General features: G+C 41.7%; 1 protein-coding gene across 1 annotated transcript; it reads right to left on the bottom strand.

Moving 5' to 3' along the window:
• Positions 1-1649: 1649 nt before the first annotated feature.
• LOC108705399 (protein Wnt-7b) lies at positions 1650-17224 on the bottom strand. The gene is made up of 5 exons (XM_018242265.2): positions 16416-17224; positions 15999-16166; positions 4826-5052; positions 3209-3480; positions 1650-2843 (listed from the first exon to the last, which is right to left on the bottom strand). Exons 2-5 carry the CDS (start codon positions 16070-16072, stop codon positions 2364-2366), a joined length of 1053 nt encoding a protein of 350 aa, XP_018097754.1. The 5' UTR covers positions 16073-16166; positions 16416-17224; the 3' UTR covers positions 1650-2363.
• Positions 17225-20293: the final 3069 nt, after the last annotated feature.

Below are 20293 nucleotides of genomic sequence, written 5' to 3'. Positions count from 1 at the left end.
TCTTTGCATACTTGAAATGCCAGAGCCTTTTTAAAAAAAAAAAATCTCAGTTAAGACACAGCCCTAGCCCCATGTAAAGTGTAATAAAGAAAATAACACCTTATATAAGAGGTCCCAAAGTCTAGTTACAGCATGCCTCCAGAGTACCCCAATGAAGCTCTCTTGAACTCATTCTGTGAATATGCAGAGATATGACCACTGGAATGCTTGTGAAAATGGAACACTTCAAATATTTTCATGTTAAGGGTTTCCATGATTTTGTCTACTCTGTATAGTTGATGAAACAAGAGCTTTACAGAAGCGTTTTGTAGCTAATGATAACATAAGGTAGAATTGTGGTAAAAGAAAAAAATATATATTGTATTTTCTACAGCAAATAAATATGTGTTAAATTACCTTAACATACTGATATGGCCTATAAGATCATTGTGACTCATTGCTAACAAAAGAAGAGGCTAGAGTGGGTAAATGAATAAAAGAGGGACATTGGGAAGAAGTGATAAAATCCTGTATAAAACCCTGTATGTATTTCAGTAGTTGAACAACAGTGTCAAAACAATCACCCAAATACAAGCGTTTTGAAGCGCAAACCACTGACAGATATATATTATCAAGTTAAATAAACTTGGTGTACCCCTGCAGGTATCTGAAACTACCCTGGAAGTTTACCTACATAGGCCCCGTTGAGGCAAGCCAACCCTGATCCGCTGGCCAGGATAAAAGAAAAATGGCAGAACGATACACCAGACCTCGAGGATGAAATGTGGGTAGATGCCTTAAAGTAGGTCACAGATATTACAATGTCCGTTAGGGACAGGTTTATTCAGATTAAACTCATTAACCGAGCCTACCTAACACTTTACAGGCTGGATAAATTGTACCCCCAAGTAGCAGATACATGTCCCAAATGTAATCCTGCGGTAGGCATCTTCCTTACTTGGGTTGGGAATGTCCAGTAATTAAACAATTTTGGTCTGCTGTGTTAAAGTATATTAGTGAGAGCCTGGCTCTCCCTAAAGCTTGCCATAGATGCAAAGAATCATCGTACGATCGGACTTCCCCATCTCCCGACATGCTAGGGTTGCCACCTTTTAAAATAATCTTTACCGGCAGGTGGAGGGGGCTGTGATGATAAAGGGGGCGGGCAGGATGCACTATTGGCTGGCCGGGTCGTGATGTCAAAGGGGGCGGAGCCAAACGGACGAATTTGGCAAGAAGCCCAGGAAAAAAGGTAAGTTTGGAGCAGGCTGGGGGCAGGCCACGGGCTTTTTTAGGTGTATTACATATTTACCGGCAGCTACATTGCCGATAAATTTGTAATACCGGCCATGGCTGGTGTTTAACCTGTCCGATCGACCAAATGACTGATTTCCGCTGGATGAAAAATGCCGGGACGCTCCACACATGATCCAAAAATCGTACGAATCCTCGATTTGTACGTTCGGATCTTTGCGTCTATGGCCAGCTTAATATTCAGTGCCCAAAGGTATGCTTACTTGGGGTGTTGGAAGATTTGGGACTATCATCATACCAACGGTTATGCTATGTCCAGCTGTTGTTTTATGTAAAAAAAAAAATCTATTTTGTTGACCTGGAAATCTACAACGGCTCCAGCATTTACTCTCTGGAAAAAACGAATTAATGATGTATTACCGAAACAAAAGTTGGTTTATTTGTAAAGAGGATGCCAGATAAGTTTAACGCAATATGGGACACTTGGTTGAATGTTCAATCCGTACAAATTGATATGACTCGCAATGGCTTATTTGGCTATGTACTTTTTCTAGCTCTACTCTTTTTTTTTTCTTGCTTTACCTAATTCTTTTAACTGTTAAAGCATTAAATAAAAACTTTTTTAAAAAAAACAATGTACATAAAAATATATTGCATGTGACATTTTAAAGTCAGTTGGAGGAGGGAATTATTGTTGTACCTGCAGGCCAGGAAGTGAGCAGTGCAAGAACAAATAGCTTCCTGCAGCCGGCTGTTAATGCCTGTGCATTTTATATAATTTTCTATGTATGAGCAATGTATTAAAGTGACTCTATGATTTCATACTGGAGCATTGAGACCTCTGCCCCACCTCTGAGGAGCTGTCACTCACTAACTGAGTGTCAAAATGGACAGTGGCTGTTAGGTAATGTATTAAACCTAGCAGTGCCGTGCATATAGAAAAAGATTGCTAAGATATCGGTATCAGTGTGCACATATGGTTACAAAGCCGATCATATGCTTTCATTTGCTTCTCTTTTCTTACGTCGCTCATCGGGTTCTTTCCTTTCAGCGGCTAACAATTGTCCTTCAGTGCTTGCTACACCACCTGAGCTTTTACAGGAGTGCATAGCCAGAGGCCTTCCATCTGTTTAATTACACGTGTAGGCCTGCGTCCTTTCACTGCAAGTGCTGCAAGTCACATGGCAGCACCAGTGGAACTTGCAGTGGCACTGCCACGTGCGAGTATACTGGAAAGTCTTGTATCCACGGCCGCAGCACAAGAGCTCACAGCTGTCGGCTTGAGTTGACGTACGGTTGCAGAACCGTCCATAGGTGCCAATGCTGCCCGTGGCATTGTCCTTCTCACAGAAGTTGGGTGAGCGGTCTACGTACACCAGATCAGTCTCTGCTGGCTTGCTATTATTTTGAGGGATCTTAAGTTTGAGGAAAGTGGGCACAAGCTGGCGCCTACCTCTCACAGCCTCCACCATAACAGCCTGCTCGTACTTGTCCTTAAGAGCATAGCCAACCTCTCGGAAGTGAGGCAGTGTCACCCAGCATGTCTTCAAGGTACAGGACCCTGATACTCCATGGCATTTGCACTCCAAGCGCATGTTCTTCTCCAGCAGCTGAAGAAAGAAAAAGATTAAACAGTGTGGTTCAACTGCAGTAAGATGTGGAGTATTTACGCATAGCAACCAATCAGCAGTAAGCTCCAGAGTGTTTTGTGCATGCCACATTACACTAGCAACATATATGGATCTAATAATTCATCAAAATATGCAGTAAGACCGTTGTCTGAAATGCTTATTTATTGTCTGGCTTCAAGCTTCTTCCTAGTGCCAGCCATAGGCTTGTGTTCGCTACAGGGCTTAGCCTGCTAATGATCTTACATTCCCACCCTAGGTGTGCACATCAATGTGACCATTGATAACAACCAAACAAGCTTTGGTTTTGTGAACTAACGTGAAACACATACTAATTATGGTATTACCTTCCTCCCCACAATGTTGTTATGAACGTTCATTAGAGTGCGGGCATTGCGCTTCACTTCACTGGCATCCAAAAACTCTCTGGAGAAGCGGATCCCATATTTTACATCAGCTGAGCATCCACCCCACCTCCACCCTTTCTCTGGATCTTGGTAGCCATTCTTCTCCCTGTCACAGCCGCAGTATGTGAGGTTTCCTTGGCTGCATGCGTTAGTGATGGAATGGGCAATACCAGCCGACAGGATAGCATAGTAAAATGCGGTTTCCCGGCTTCCTGAAAAATAAGAGCAGTTGAGCACAATCCTGTAGGTGAAAAGCTGCTGTTATAAATATGTATATATATATATATATAAGGCGCTTATGTATACCGCAAAGCTTTAGATTTTACATCATTCACCTCCTGTATGTTTTTGGAGTATGGAAGAATAATGGAGTGCTCATTGCTACACTGCAGTGTCATTAAATGATTCTGGTTCTAGTAGCAGTGCTCGCAAGACTAGAAGTTGGAAGTTGCACTCTGCATCATGGCCCTGCCCTGCCTCTTCTCACCTTGACTCCAGTATACAATTCCAATAAATCCCTAGTCCTTCAATTAGAAAGAGGTAGAGATGCACTCAATACAGAATTTCTGGATTTGGACGATCAACAAAACGATCAACAAAAATTAAAAAACCTTTAAACTAAAAATGTCTGCACTCGTTGTTGTTATCCTCATGACTTTCAGGGTTTGGTTCAGCAGAATACTTATGATGTAGCCAAGTCCAACTCCTGCAAAACGGACTGAGATTCAACAAAATCCCAAAATGAATACAGGATCCAAAGAATCCTTAGAAAGTTATAGCAAAAAACAGAAAAAGTATTGCATTTGTTAGGATAGCCAATGAGATGATCTGTAAACAAAGGGGGCACTTGCTATTAAATTTTCACTATAGCAATATAAGACACACTTTGCAATATGTGGATAACAAAGGAGCCACATAGATTGTTAACAAGTATCTGATGTTGTTTGTTTTATCAGCAGGTCTATTGTGAACAGGCTAATTTCCTTGTTTAAGCTCTCTCTACTGATGCAGATAATAGTAAAGGATGTAATAACAGTACAAAGCAGAAGAGGAAGACGCTTGAGCATAAAAAGGGGAGGGAGGCTCATGAAACAAAGGAACCGTGGAAGGAAGAAAAGACAGAAAAGAAAGAAAGAAAAAACAGAGAGAAAAGTGGAGTCATAAAATATTGGGGATAAATAAATATGGATGGCAGAGGAATATAGAGGAATATAGAGATCAAGAGAAGAAGAATAGAGCATGAAGAATGTTTGAATATAAGGTGGAGGTAAAAGCAGAAAAGGTGACAGAAAGGAAAATCAGAAAAAACCTGGAATGAGCAAAAGATATGATATTAGGGAAGAAGATTTGGAATGAAGGGAAAAAGTTGTAGAAAAAGAAAGAAAAAGATATGTGGCAACAGAGAAATGTGAAAAAGCAAGAAGTAAACAAAATACAGTACAAAATGTATGGGACCAGTGCCTTGCAATACAAATCAGACCCATGACCGAGTCTCTAATTTTACTGGCTAACTGCCCTTTTCTGGATCCGTTAAAGGGTCAGACACATCACACATACCTACTTTTAGCTCCTGTCCAAAGACACTTTGTTCTCCCAGAGAGGTGCAGTTCCACCGACTGTTCTGGAACTGATACTGACACTCTTCAATACCCAAGCGTGCTCCTGTACCTACAGCAATCATGGCATCAGGACGAGCCTCGCAGATGGTCCTCTGACGGGGTGACAGGCCTGGCATCTTCCTACAGATAATGCTGGCTCCCAAGGCAAGAACTGAGGAAACCCCTCTGTAAAGTAAATAATGAAACCTCGAGGATCAGAAAAGAGTGAGATTAGAAGGCCCTCCTTCTGTTGTTAATAAGAACTCCTACTATTCCCCACAATCCTGCCATCTTTATTGTTGGTATACATTGGATAATTTGGGACTGTTCCCTCTACCAAATATTTTACTGTTGAGTGTAAGTTGAAAGGACCTTGACAAAACATAGCTGCTGGGGAAAAGACGCCAGCATTGGTGATACCAGGGCAGAAGAAGACTACCTGAGTGTGAGGATTGCTCCATCCTTAACACAAAATGCAAATGAACCTCATAGGTGGATGGTAATATTTACCAAAGTAAGTGTGTGTTGAAATCCACTAAGATTGTGGAAGTGAAATGTGTGCAATTTGACAAAGACATAAAGTGGCCATTAGTTGCTTTTTCCATTGGGACCCAAGACAAATAAATAAATACTGCCCACCCTACTACAGATCTCCCTGAAATCAACGTATTTTGCCAGGATGACACATATTCTGATCTGTTACTGATTTGGCCACCTAAGTGGCAGCCCACTTCAGGCTCATTTTGAAACTTGGGCCATATTAGAAAATTGTATAGAGCCACTATGGACCTTTACCATAAATTGATGTGGCTCAGCTCATGGCATTTTCCTTCCAGCCAGATCAATATCTGAATACCGTAAGTCCCTAATAAGATACATATTGGAAATGTGACTCCTTTGTGCCCATATACAGTATGTATCAAGAGAGTGCTGACTTGGTCAACAGAGAAGTAACTGTCAGTCAATGCCTTTCCATTAGTAGCCACGTTAGCCAGAACTTTAGCTATGCATTTCTTTCTGTGTTCCTCTAATGCAGTGATCCATAACCAGTGGCTTGTGAGCAACATGTTGCTTACCAGCCCCTTGGATGTTGCTCGAGTGACCACAAAGTAGGTGCTTATTTTTGAATTCTTGGCTTGGAGGCAAGTTTTGATTGCATATAAACCAGGTGTACTGTAAACAGAGCCTCTTTTAAATTGCCAGTCCACATAGGGCCTACCAAATGGCCAATCACAGCACCACACAGGAACATTTTTCATGCTTAAGATGCTCCTCAACTCTTTTTATATCTGAATGTTGCTTATGGTTAAAAAAAAAGGTTGGGGTCCCCAGCTCCAATGGCTTCCCTGACCCACAGGAACATCACTGTGTATGGGGCGTGACACTCCCTGAAACTCAAAGAAAATCAACCCTTTTCTACTCAAAGAAAGTGTAGATCCATTTCTCCCACATGCAAACTGAGGCCAAAAGGATAAAAGTAATACAGATAAAAAAAAAGCAGTGCCCCTAGTGGTCTTTTATAGCTAATAAACAATTATGGTAGATCTCCAATAGGAATGAAGAAAAAAGGACTGAAATGTTCTGTGCGTTTATTAATCACTTGCCTGAAGTACATGAGAGAAAAGCAGGCACAGATGTAGCCTAAGCCGAATGCCATAGAATTAGCGAGCATGCCTGTGCCAAATTTATAGATAAGTAAATTCTTCATTAACGAAACCGACCATCTGCAAGCACAGCATGCTATATTGTCACTTCTATATACTAGCAAGTTGGCCTCTTTGGGTTAAAACCAGAAGCCCAAACATAATTGGTGCCAAGCCGGGCAGAGATAAGGGGTGGTGGAACAGTAACAGATAATAGGTCATGAAATTCTACCGATCCATCCACAGCCTGTAACTGAACTGCTTCTTGCCACACAAGGGACCATTCTCTGCTTGGCTCCCAGAACAAAACGCCTGTGTGTTCTGCTAACTGATCAAGAGCTCTGTCACTTAACACTAACGTCCCCCTCCTTTTAAAAAATAATGTATTTATTTGCGGCGAAATAAATGGGACGCTCTGAGGAATGGATGTAGCTGAACGGTCAATTGAAAGAGCAGAACACTGTGAACTTGAGCAGGCTCTGCGCGCTACATCCCCTGCCTGTGTTCTCTCACTCAATCTGGACTCGGCTCTGAAGTCCCACATATACGAGTCTGGGCATCAAAGCAGCAGGCGCATCGCTGGAGTTGTTACAGATAACCGTTTTTATTACTTTACAGATATCCCTCTGTAGGGGAAATGCACAAATCAGAGGCCAGTCTGTTATTTTAAAGGATGAGCGCCAGTTATTTATATCCTGTACTTGTAAAAACAAATATCTTTGAAGCTTTCGTATGGCCAGTAGCTTTATCTGTTTTATGAACCAGCTACTCAATGATGAATCTACAATTCAATAAGGGGATTTCTTATTGATTCTTCAGGATTTGGTGAAATCCTTAGTGTTCAGAATGTGCAAATTAGATGCCAGATGTGGTTTGGTATTTATCTGTAATCAAATTCCAAAAATGATGGCTTGAGTGTGACACTAATACTCGGGCTCCAGGTAGTTGCTCTGTATAGAATCTTATGGGTGTAGATGTAAGAGCACTAAGGGGCGCAAGAGCAGGCACCTTAATGCTGCCTTGGGGTTGCTGATGAACGATTTGATGCTCACTGCAAACAGCAACATGAAGAGGTGCAACTCAGCCCTGTCCTTACCCCCTGCCCTTCTATATGGTCTGTGCCTCTTACCCTCTGAATGATGCTCAAGGTAGGGCATGGGAGGCCTACTTGCTTCTCCCTGCCTGCCTCTCACTAACAATGTGCTGACTGATGCAGTGTGGAACAGGAGCTGAAGGTCTCTGCTCCATGCAAAAAGAGAGCAGATACCTACGGCTATTTGTAGAATATTCCACGCAGTGTGCAAAGTGTGAAAATAGTTTGGTCGCTGCCTGTTTTTTTACACTTTGCACACTGCAAATGAACACGGAACAGTTATTTTTTTAAAAGTACTGCGTACCTTATGAGATGAGTAGGGATTCACCGAATCAATCTATGCACTTGGCCGGCCTATCTTATTTACTCCACCAATTTAAAATTATAAATAAAAATCAATTGTTTAATTTGCTGCAGTTCATATATCCTTTAAAAGCTTAAAAAGACTTTTAAAAACCCAATCACTGAAGATTTCATACGCCTTCAATCACAGTTCATAGTTTTCTATATTTCATAAATGGGGGTTATAACCTTTCCCGGATATTGTTATAGTTCACCAATCCACTCAGACAGTATTCAGGAGGTTGCTTTTAGGGATGCACCGAATCCACTATTTTGGATTCGGCCGAACCCCTGTATCCTTTGTGAAAGATTTGGCCGAATACCGAACCGAATCCTAATTTGCATATGCAAATTAGGGGTGAGAAGGTGAAAACATTTTTTACTTCCTTGTTTTGTGACAAAAAGTCACGCAATTTCTCTCCCTGTCCCTAATTTGCATATGCAAATTAGGATTCGGTTCGGCCAGGCAGAAGAATTCGACCGAATCCTGCTGAAAAAGGCCGAATCCTTGCCGAATCCCGAACCAAATCCTGGATTAGGTGCATCCCTAGTTACTTTGTTGCCAGTTCACATTAAGTTTGTGTTTTAGTAGTGCGAGCTACTATTGCGGTGTTCTTAATTGACTTATCCTTTCCAAAGGGCAATTTTCTCCCTACTAATTTAAGCCATAAAAATGCCTCTAGTATTGCTGAATAGCGCCAGCGACTACTGCGAGGCGACCCCCCCCCGTCACCCGCAATTCTTAATCCGGGAACCCTCCTCTCTCAGTTAGCGTCGGGTTGATTCAGCGTGCGTTTCACCATGAACCGCTCTACATTATGAGCTGCAGCCAAAGTTCGGCTAATGTTAAGCCTTTGTAAATCAGAAATCCTTCATGAAAGATTCGGCAGAATACCGAACCGAATCCGAATAATAATTTGCATATGCAGATTAGGGACGGAAGTGAAAAAGTGGTAAACCATTTTTTACTTCCTTGTTTTGTGACAAAATTTAAGTGATTTCTCGTCTGTGCCTAATTTGCTTATGCAAATTCAGGTTCGGTTCGGCCAGGCACAAGGATTTGGCTGAATCCTGAACCGAATCCTGGATTCGGGGCATCCCTTAAGATAAGTGAATAGACCCGATAGCAGAGACTGCAAGTGACAAATTTAAAATGGGTCAGCAAATTGACGTATCTGGGATTGAAAGTGGAAACAGATCCTAACAAATATGTAACAAATAATCTAGAACCAATAATCCTGAAGCTGCAGTCAGCGACTACATTATGGATGAATCTGCCACTAATACTCTGTGGAAGGGTAAATGTTATAAAAATGATTTATTTGCCGAAAATTTTGTATATCCTTTTGAACTACCCACCTACATATACTGTATATATAGTCATATATTAGGCATGTGTGATAATGATCATTTCAGGAGGTAAACATGCCAGGACAAACAGATTTATTGTATTGTTTCCCGTACTAGATCTGTTTGTGCTTTTCCATGTGTAACAGTCCTGAGCAACTAAACTCTGCGTCTCCACTCATCTGGCTCCATTCCACTTTAGCTGTTCTCCTCCCATTGGTGACATAGACACTGAGGATCATTTATAAACACTGGGCAAATTTGCACCTGGGCAGTAACCCATAGCAACCAATCAGTGATTAGCTTTTTTTCCAGCCAGCTTCTGGTCGAGCAGTGAAAGCAATCGTCTGATTGGTTGCTATGGGTTACTGCCCAGGTGCAAATTTTCCCAGTGTTTATAAATGACCCCCGCTGAGTTACAATTTCTTTTTTCCATAGTATCATTTGGCATGTCCAATAACTATGATTTTGCTTTCCCCACTCTCGAGTTTCCCAGAAGCACTTGAATATATTACTAATTAGTATTAGCACCAGTAATGTATTAGTTACTTCACGTAGGCCTTACTGAGCACGTTCCCTGAGCTTTCCTAACGTCTGCCACAGATCAGTGTTTCATTTCCGTATTCTTTTTATGGTACATTTTGTGAAGGTTAACTGCCCCTTTAAGCACCCACAGTTCAGACACGCCGAGGAGGCAACAAAAGTTAACACCTTGAGCTTCTCGTCAGCCAAGTAAAGTGACTCACTGTCATATCTGGCACATTTTTGTGTTCTTCATTGCAGCAGAATATATTATACCACACAATATATCAGCCTATTTTAGCACCTTATTCAAATAGTCGTGTCTGTCTCTTCTTAGTGAAGACTTAATTCTGGACAGGAATTAGGTTTTACACACTTGTAAGGCCAAGGGCACACTAAGCAGATTGTCCACTTTCCTCCACAGGCATTTTTTAGAGGAGGAGGAGGAGGAGGAAAGTTGATCCCCTCTTATGCACACACCACTGTAGCTTCATGGACAGGCCTCGCTTTGGTCTGTGTGGAGCTACATGGAATGGATATTGGGTTAAAAATGCATACATTTGTGTGTTGTGCCGATATCCTCTCCATGTAGCTCTGTGATGCCAGGCCTTTCAATAGATCTTCAGGGGTGTACGTATAACAGCAGATCCACTTTCTTCCATCTCTATAAAATACGTCTTTGAGGAAAGCGGGCAATCCACATAGTGCACTGTTGGCCTAAGTCAATGGCAAAGGGATTGTTTTTGCCTCTGGCAAATTTACACCAGTTTAAAATCCATTCCATTTTATTTTCCAAAGCATTGAATGCTTTATAAAGCATCTATTCTATAAGGTAGTACATAATATTTAGGAAGCAAAGCATCTAATCTTTGGTTCAGGGCCTCCTTTGAGATCTAACATTTGGTTAGGGACCATTAGCTCATAAGTTTTCAGATACAGGTATTGGATCCGTATTCCGGGAACCCGTTATCCAGAAAGCTCCTAATTACAGAAAGGCTGTCTCCCATAGACTCCGTTTAATCAAATAATCCACATTTTTCAAAATGATTTCCCTTTTCTCTGTAATGATAAATAAGTACATTCTACTTGATCCCAACTAAGGTATAATTCATCCTTATTGGAAGCAGAACCAGCCTATTTATTTTATTTCATGTTTACAGGATTTTCTGGTAGACTTAAGGTATGAAGATCCTAATTACGAGAAGATCCCTTATCCGGAAAACCCCAGGTCCCAAGCAAACAGGTCTCATACCTGCATATGAAACATTGTGTTTTGGCAGTTCAGCCATAGTTTCAACAATATCTAAGTATCTAGGATAGTAAATAGACATTCTACTTAAATCGCAACTAGCCTTCGGGCACTCACTTCCAGCCACCCATCTATGGGAGCAAGGTCATTGTTTGTGGAGAATTAGATTTGCCCAAAAGTTCCAACAAAAGTTAACATCTTGAGCTTTGTCAGCCAAGTAAAGTGACTCACTGTCATTTCTGGCACATTTTTGTGTTCTGCATTCCAGTGCTATTGCAACAGAATATATTATACCACACAATATATCAGCCTATTTTAGCACCTTATTCAAATATTCGTCTCTGTCTCTCTCTAGGGGTATATTTATCAAAGAGTGAAGTTAGAGATCACCACAGTCCACTTGAGTGAAATACCGCCTCTCTCCATTCATGTCTATGGGATTTTTAAAGCTGTATTTTTTAAAGAGTATTGATAAATACGCCTTTAAAAATCCCATAGGTCCCAAGCATTCTGGATAACAGGTCTGATACCTGCATATGAAAACATTGTGTATCTAGGATAATAAATAGACATTCTTATTGAATCGCAACTAGGCTTCGGGCACTCACTTCCAGCCACCCATCTATGGGAGCAAGGTCATTGGTTGTGGAGAATTAGATTTGCCCAAATGCTTGTTAAATTAAAAGCAACTGGGAGGAATGTACAAATAAAGGGCTGTTTTTCTCCAGTTGGTAATGTGTAGCAACCAATCAACAGTTAGCTGTTATAGATACAACGTCAGCAAGGCTAATGAAAACAAAATTCTAATTGGTTGCTGTGGATTGCTGCATTTATTGTCTTATGTGCTTTCATGCCATAGAGCAGGGGTCCCCAAACTTTTTTACCCATGAGCCACATTCAAATGTAAAAGAAGTTGGAGAGCAACATAAGCCTGCAAAAAGTTCCTGGGGGTGCCAAATATGGACTGTGATTGGCCATTTGGTAACCCCTGTGTGGACTGGCAGCCTACAGGATGCTCTGTTTGGTAATTTGTCTAGTTTTTATGCAACCACAACTTTCTTCCAAGCAAGGAATTCAAAAATAAGCTCCTGCTTTGAAGCCACTGGGAGCAACATCCAAGGGGTTTGTGAGCAACCAACTTCTGGTTGGCGATCACTACTAAAGAGCATATACCCACAAATGTTTGTTTTTGTGCTCTCAGTGCCCCGCATGTATTAATTTATCCCATTGACTCCAGCAGGTCTATACCCATTGGGATGGAGGTGAAATGTTACTGGACTGTCTTGGTCTGTTCGGCAGAAAATCGGGCTTGGTGATACCTCACATCATTTTGTGAATGTTGCACCGAGATGGAGGTAAGCAACAGTAGCCACAATTGTTGCCCACTCCTGTACTTTAAGTATTGTATATGTTTGTATAAAGATAAAGACAACTCAAAAAGACTCATAATAGTGTCTAAGGTTTCCATCCTAATAAGAGATCTTTGTTTGGGTTGATCAGGATTGAAACGTTGGTCACTGTTAACAGCACTTCTGAATAACATTTAAAAGGGCAGTATACACTGAAAAAAAAGCCTTTGCTAAAAATTGGCACATTTCACATTTCCTATTCTATTGTCATTGTAAGCTAATTTGAAAGTTTGGCTGTTTTCATTGACCACCCCCTTCCTTTATAAACCGGGCAATTTGTTTAGAATTGCCTATCTACTTTTAAACAAACAAACCTCTCTCCTCACAGGGTGGCGGCAGACAGGGAGATTAGTCTCCAAATGTCTTCCAGCCGGCGAGAATGGGAATCACCAGTGGGATGGCATACGTAGTGCTTCGTTTTCCAAAGTTGCTTGAAGTTGCCTCACAAGGAAACTTCGGGCCACTTTGAAATTCCGAAGTGATACGTATGCCATGCCACCAGCGATTCACATTCTTGCCATCGGGAAGGCATTTTGGGGAGTTTAGTCACCGGGCGACTAATCTCCTTATCACTGGGCGACTAATCTCATCTACCAGCACCCTAAGGTTTAGGGCACACCTGGGGATTCGGGGAGATTTAGTCGCCTGACGACTAATCGCCTCTTCTTTGGGGCGACTAATCTCCCTGAACTGCTTCCCCGTGTCTTCAATGAAAAAAAGCCTGCGCCAATGCACTCGCGGTGCTTCTATTTCCGAAGTCGCCCGAAGTTTCCTTACGAGTAAACTTCAGGTGCACCGCGAGTGCATTGGCGCAGGCGGTTTTTCATTGAAGCAGACAGAAGACACAGGGAAGCAGTTTGGGGAGATTAGTCACCCAAAGAAGAGGCCATTAGTCGCCGGGTGACTAAATCTCCCCAAATCTCCAGGTGTGCCCTTACCCTAAAATGCCACAGAGGGCTTATCTCAGCCAGCAGAAAAGTGCACTTCCAGTCCCCCAGATCGGGACCAGGAGCTGATAAAATGAATTATGAGCTGCTCAAAGCTTTCTTCTCTGCCTGCACCTGGAACCACTGCGTTTGCCTGGGTGCAGGAACACGCGGCGGATTTCGGTGCAAAAGCATACACTCAAGCATTTCCACACTGAAATCTTCTGCATGTTCCTGCACCCAGGCCTATGCAGTGGTTCCAGGCGCTGGCAAAGAAGCTAATGCCAGTGTTAGGGCTGATTCTCATAAGCCCCTGCGTGGCATAAACCTAAGCAGCAGCTCGTCATTAGGGACTTTGCAGTGGACTGTAATCAGTTTTATCAGCTCCTCTGGTGAACTGAAAGTGACAGGAAATATTAAAGTGAAACTGGCTTCATAGACTTGTTTAACTTCAGAATTAACAAAAGCCATAGATATTGTTTAATTAAAACAATAGACAAAATGCATGTTCAACACAAGCTCAGCTCATGTGGAAAAGGGGTGTGTACGGTCCCTTTAAAGGAGAACTAAACTCTAAAAATGAAAGTTGCTAAAAATGCCATCTTTTATATAGTGAGCTTATTGCACCAGCCTAAACTTTTAGCTTCTCAATGATCCAGGACTTCAAACTTGTCACAGGGGGTCACCATCTTGGAAAGTGTCTGTGACACTCACATGCTCAGTGGGCTCTGAGCAGCTGTTGAGAAGCTAAGTTTAGGGCTCGTCACTAATTATCCAGCAGAAAATGAGCTTCCCCTGTAATATAAGCTGATGCTACAGGGCTGATTATTAAATTCTGATGCTAATTGCACTGGTTTCTGTGCTGCCATGTAGTCATTATCTGTATTAATTACTAATCAGCCTTATATTTTGACATTTCTATTCTATGTGTACTGTATATTGTGAGTGGGTCCCTAAGCTCAGTAAGTGACAGCAGCACAGAGCATGTGCAGTGAATCAGCAGAAAAGAAGATGGGGAGCTACTGGGGCATCTTTAGAGACACAGATCTTTACTGCTAAAGGGCGGTGGTTGCCTTGGGCTGGTACAGAAGCTCAAAACATGTACAACATGTTTAGTTAAGCTTCAGTTCTCCTTTAACACTTCTTCTATAGTGCACCACTATACTGCTTAGGATAAAGATAGATGGATAGAAGATGGACGGACAGATGATAGTGTCTCTATAAGTGTATTCCGGACACAGTAATGACACAGAAGTTCATTTGTTCTCCTTACTTTTCTTTCATGCATATTGTCACACATTTGTTTCCCTATGAATACAAATATTGTTGCTTATTTTAACATAGCACAAAACATATTTAATATGTGACCCCCTGTTTCCCACAGGTAAGAAGATATAGTGAGTGCACAGCTAGATCATATAGTGGCAGCGATCTGAGGGATTCCCCTGCATTAAGCAAAGGAACCTGAAGGAGTGGGTGGAATGACGGCCAGGCAGGGGTGGGGGGACCAGCAGTGCCAGGAGGAGAACACCACAGTTGCCAGACTATTGCATTCTTTGAGAATAATCTGCACTGGCCGCGCGCATACACACACAACTCCAGCAGGAATGAAAAATATGAGAGTACAGGTTTCCTGGGCCAGTCCACTGTTGCTGTACAAACAGGTGTGTTTGTTTGGAAGCTCAAGGGGGAGGTGACAGCAGGTATTTTGTCACCTGGAGCAATAGAACTCACTGCAGGAATATACTAACCTCAGCATGCTATAGGAACACCCAAACAAGGCACATACGTGACTGTGTGGTGCACCCTAGGCCCCTGTTGTTTCTTTCTCACCTACATTTTGAAGTATAGGACCTGTTATCCAGAATGTTCGGGACCGGGGGTTTTCCAGATAATGGATCTTTCTGTTATTTATATCTTCATACCTTAAAGTCTACTAGAAAATCATATAAACATTAAACAAACCCAATAGGCCGGTTTTGCCTCCAATAAGGATTGATTATATCTTAGTTTGGATCAAATACAAGGTACTGTTTTCTAATCATACAGAAAAAGGAAATCTTTTTTAAAAATTCTGATTATTTGGATACGGTAGACAGCCTTTCCAGAATTCGGAGCTTTCTGGATAATGGGATTCCGGATAACGGATCCCATACCTGTACTGTGCCGCTGTTTAATACAGAGCATTGTAATGAATGCCTTTTTGTACTATGTAAACCATTTCTTGGTTTAAATGCTTCGCTTTTTAACAGAGGGACGTGGTTTTAAGGGCATGTGGCTATTTTTTTTTATCATCCTAGGTTTATTTCCAATTGTATGTATGTGTGTGTATGTTTTCTCCCTTACCCTATTTCATTTTCTTGTATTCTCACACTTTCCTTCAATTACAAGCATTTCCTAGTCACTTTACCTTTTACCTATAAACATAAATTCTGCGCGAATTTATTCCCCTGACCTGAAGCACAATTTAGAGCTCTAATACAATGGTCTACCTAACGTTATTCTTTTAGCCTGACCCTTTCCTGGGACTTCAGGTTGATCCAAGCAAATATTTTAAATCGAGACCATCGGCAAGTGTGAGATGATGCTGGCGTTGCTTACCCCTCTCCACAGAGCATTAACCCAATGCAGAGCACAGTGTGGCAGACCTCCAGTACACTCAGCTTTAGCCTCATACTTTGTTTTTTTGTGCTTCACTCCCAGTGATCAGTCAGCAGTAGGAGGCTTCCCCTGGACACTTCTCGAGCAGACGACCAGGCACATTTCCACCTGCAAAAGCAAGGTTGATGTGTAAAGGAGCTGCAGCGGGTAGATATGTAATGCTCAGCCAGGCTGTCACTGCTTTTGCTTCTTCCAGATGCACAGCTCAAAACAATACAACTGGTGTGCCCTGCTACTTCCCTTCCCAATAGATCCGTGAACAGCTTTGCCAGTCTCCAAGGAGTTCCTTTACCACCACCCCCTTGTCCCAGTTATATCAGTTTCCAAACACCCCTTTAGAAAAAGAAAGGAAGCTACCTGGTAATTGCTTTCAGCTATAGGATGAGGGAGCTCTGATATGTGTCTTGTGCTTTGAGTTTATGGTGCCTGTGGTACCTTCCTCTGGACTCAGTTGGCAAGGTTCGGGTCATTAAAGTTGCAGATATGTAGCAGGCGTTCTTAAAGAATCTTGGGAAGTATTCCGGTTGCAGGTGGGTGCTGTCTCCATAACTTGCAAGTGGGAAGTAGCTTCCACCAAATTCTTTCCCATCCAAATTTCACCTTAAACGCTTGTAGGCGGGTGATCGATGTGGGGTGGGGGAGAAAAGGTGGGTTAAACAATTCACCGTCGCTTGCCAAAATATTCTCTTGTTTTTATTCCATCACACACCTCCTTCTGAGAAGAGGAGAGAGAGAGAGGGAGCTGGAAAGACAGAATAGCTTGGTGGGTGGGACAGGTGCTGTCAAATAAGCTCCAAAATGATAGTAGCTTCAGTAATCATCCAAGCAGTAAAATTGGCTTCAAACTTAGCCCCAGAGCAAAAATCCTTCCTTCAAAAGAAAAAAAAAGCTAACATGCTTAATATACAGATAGAGGCAAATCTGCCTGAGAAGCTCATAGCACTATGCCAGTGTGGAGGGGAAACCGTTATCACTAATCACTGTCCAGACTACAAATCACCCTCTTTGTTTTACTGCCAGTTCAGAATAGTCAAGTCATATTGGCACCACCTCCTACAACAAGGATATTTTTTTTTCTTTGCAGCAAAAAAGAGGACTGACTGTCTGTTCTGTCTCTTTTTAACTATTTCAAATGCTGTAAGAAAAAGGATAGAGCTGGGTATCTAGCAAATCTGGCCATGGAAGCTCTTTCTAGACTTTATGGGGCAAATTCACTAACCTGCGGAGATGCGCTAGCGCAGCCTTCGCCAGGGTGCCGCTAATTCACTAAAATCCGAAGTTGCGCTCAGGGAGGCGAAAGGTAGCAAAGTTGCGCTAGCGTTAATTCGTCAAGCAAAGCGAAGTTACAATAGCATTGGCTAATTTGCATACGGCGCCAAGTTAAAGTACAATGGACGTATATGTAGCAGCAAATACATTACACTACACAAGCCTGGGAAAGCTTCATAAAATAAAATAAAGTTGTTATTTTGCCCTATACATGTGCCCACTGTATAGTTTAGGTGCCATATGTACCAAATGTAGGGGGGAAGGAGGGTACCCCCAAAAAAAGATTTACGATCTTTTCCAGCCTATCACCCTTAAAAAAGGAAGACACCAGCGTTTTTTGGGACTTAGAAAAAATGTCAACTATTTTTGAAGCAAGTCCTATCTACTCTATTGCACTTCGCCTGGTCTGAGCTGGTGAAGGCAAGTCTGGCGCAAGAGGCTAACGTTCAGTAAAATGCACAAGTAAGTGAATTAGCGCAGTTACGTCCCTTCAACATAGCGCAACTTCGCCTGGCGTAAGGGTGCAAAGTAGCACTAGAGTAGGTTGGGTAAAGGGGTACCAATCAATCAAGACAAAATAAGCAAATGTTAAAGGGCTTTTTTTGTATTCTGTGATGTTTTTGACTTTATACCCCGCACACCTGGAGATTCAGGGGGGATTTAGTCGCCTCTTCTTTGGGGTAACTAATCTCCCCAAACTGCTTCCCCAAGTCTTCCGCCGGCTTAATGAAAAACACCTGCGCCAATGCACTCATGGCGCTTCGATTTCCGAAGTTGCCCGAAGTTTCCTCACGAGTAAAGCAGTTCGGGGAGATTAGTCGCGCCAAAGAAGAGGCGATTAGTCGACGGGCGACTAAATCTCCCCGAATCTCCAGGTGTGCCCCTACCTAAAGACATCTAAGAGTGATTGTATGGTGGAGTGTGACTCATTACCTTATCAGTACTTACAGTGGTAAATCCTTAGTGCTTTGTTTTTAAAAGGGAATATTGTGTTAAAGGGAACATATTGTGTAAACAAAACAAAAGTGTGCCATTGCACTATACACCTCTAAATAGTAAAGTTGGATTGAAAAAAAGACCAAAGTGAGGTTCAACCCCTCCAAATGAACCCCAGTGCACATATATACACATACTTATACAGACCTCTCTGTACACTTGAATACACTATATACAGTATACCAATATCTAAACTAATTGTAGATTTTAGTATCACCATAGCCTATGATATTATGTCTGTCCAAGAAATCATCTAAACTCCTCTTAAAGGCATCAGCCAGAATGAGCCATAACAATATCATCCGGCAGTGCATTCCACAACCTCACTGTCCTCACTGTGAAGAACCACCTACTCTGCTTCAAATGAAAGTTCTGCTCTTTTAGTTTAAACAGGTGGCCTCTGGCCCATTAATACTTTTTATGGGAAAAAATGCCCCCCCCTCGATCTTGTCTAAAATGCCTCTAATGTACTTGTAAAGAGTAACCATGACCCTTCAGAAGCATCTGTTTTCCAGAGAAAACAACCCCAACCTTGACAGTCTCCCCTCATAATTTAAGTCTTCCGTCCCTCTAACCAATTTAGTTGCACTTAGTCTCTGCACTCTCTCCAGCTCATTTATGTCCTTTTTAAGGACTGGAGTCCAAAACTGCACTACATACTCCAGATGAGGCCTTAACAGGGACCTATAAAGAGGCAAAATTATATTTTCATCCCTTGAGTTAATGCCCTTTTTTATGCAACACAGTATTTTATTTGCTTTAGTGGTCACAGAATGACACTGCCTGGAATTAGACCACGTGTTATCTTCAAAAAGCCCCAGATCCTTCTCAGTTAAGGAAACTGCAGCACATTACCACTTAAAAAGCAAATGGCCAAAGACAAAACACTGGTCCAATTACAAAATGTTACATTTATAACACATTTGTAATATATCTTTCAGCCAGTTCTCTATCTAAGTACAAACTCTATGTTCCAGGCCAATATTCCTTAATTAACCAGTAACCTTCTATGTGGTTGCAAAGTCTAAGTAGATTACATCAACTGCTATCCCAGTTGAGTCGAGGTTCCTGCTCATCTGCAATTTAATTTTCTTTTATGAGGATAAAGGTAATTAAATTGGTTTGGCAAGATCTGTCACGCATAAAACCATGCTGGCACAAACTCATAGTATTGTGATTTGCAATGAAGTCAAGTATTGTATCCCTCAATACCCCTTTAAAAAGCTTTCATACCACTGACGTCAGACTAACCAGCCTATAGTTTTGAGGCTGAGAACGGGATCCTTTTTTGAATAGCGGCACCACATTAGCAATTCATCAGTCTCTCGGCACCATGCCAGACCTCAATCAATCCTGAAAAATCAAGTAAATCGGTTTGGCAATAACAGAGCTAAGCTCGTTTAGTACCCTGGGATGAGTACCATCTGATCTTGGACCTTTGTTTACCTTTACATGCTCTAGACTCTTTTGAATTATCTCTTGAGTGAACCATGCATCAGTAGTTACGCTTTTTCCCTGTTCTCATCAACCAACTGGCCCTCCTCTGATATTAAGCATCCCACCACCTCCTATATAGAAGGTATGGGCTTAGAATAGTTGTGCTGCTTAATTGAAAATTTCCCCAAAAACTAGACTAGCACCACCTATCTGTTCCAATTCCTAAGGTAGGATGCATTTTGGATGCTTTAACAACATGTTTTTGGACCATAAAATACAGAAAAATAAAATAACAACATGTTTTTGGGCAATAAAGTACCATAAATAAAATCTTGTCTCTGTAGATTTTCATTAAGACTCAAGTCTTAGGCCCGGGAGCCAAGCAATTTGTGTGCACTGATACTTGTGCTTTACATCATTTTGGGACTTCTATAAGAAGCTGTTAATTTGTCAATTATAATGGATTTTTTTATACATTGTTTAGCAAATCTCAAGTGTATACGTTTCTAGTTTGTGAGGGTAATGTGTGATAG

The sequence above is a fragment of the Xenopus laevis genome, chromosome 8L (assembly GCF_017654675.1).
Source record: "Xenopus laevis strain J_2021 chromosome 8L, Xenopus_laevis_v10.1, whole genome shotgun sequence".
Classification (NCBI taxonomy): Eukaryota; Metazoa; Chordata; class Amphibia; order Anura; family Pipidae; genus Xenopus; species Xenopus laevis.
The sequence above is the reverse complement of the archived record's forward strand: the minus strand, read 5'-3'. Positions and strand labels throughout refer to the sequence as shown.

Coding starts and splice junctions, on each gene's coding strand:
- LOC108705399 (XM_018242265.2), bottom strand. CDS start 16,072: ATGAGGCTAAAGCTGAGTGTACTGGAGGTCTGCCACACTGTGCTCTGC. Junction 3,481..4,825: donor TGGACAGGAGCTAAAAGTAG/GTATGTGTGATG, acceptor CTTATTTTTCAG/GAAGCCGGGAAACCGCATTT. Junction 2,844..3,208: donor ACAACATTGTGGGGAGGAAG/GTAATACCATAA, acceptor TTCTTTCTTCAG/CTGCTGGAGAAGAACATGCG.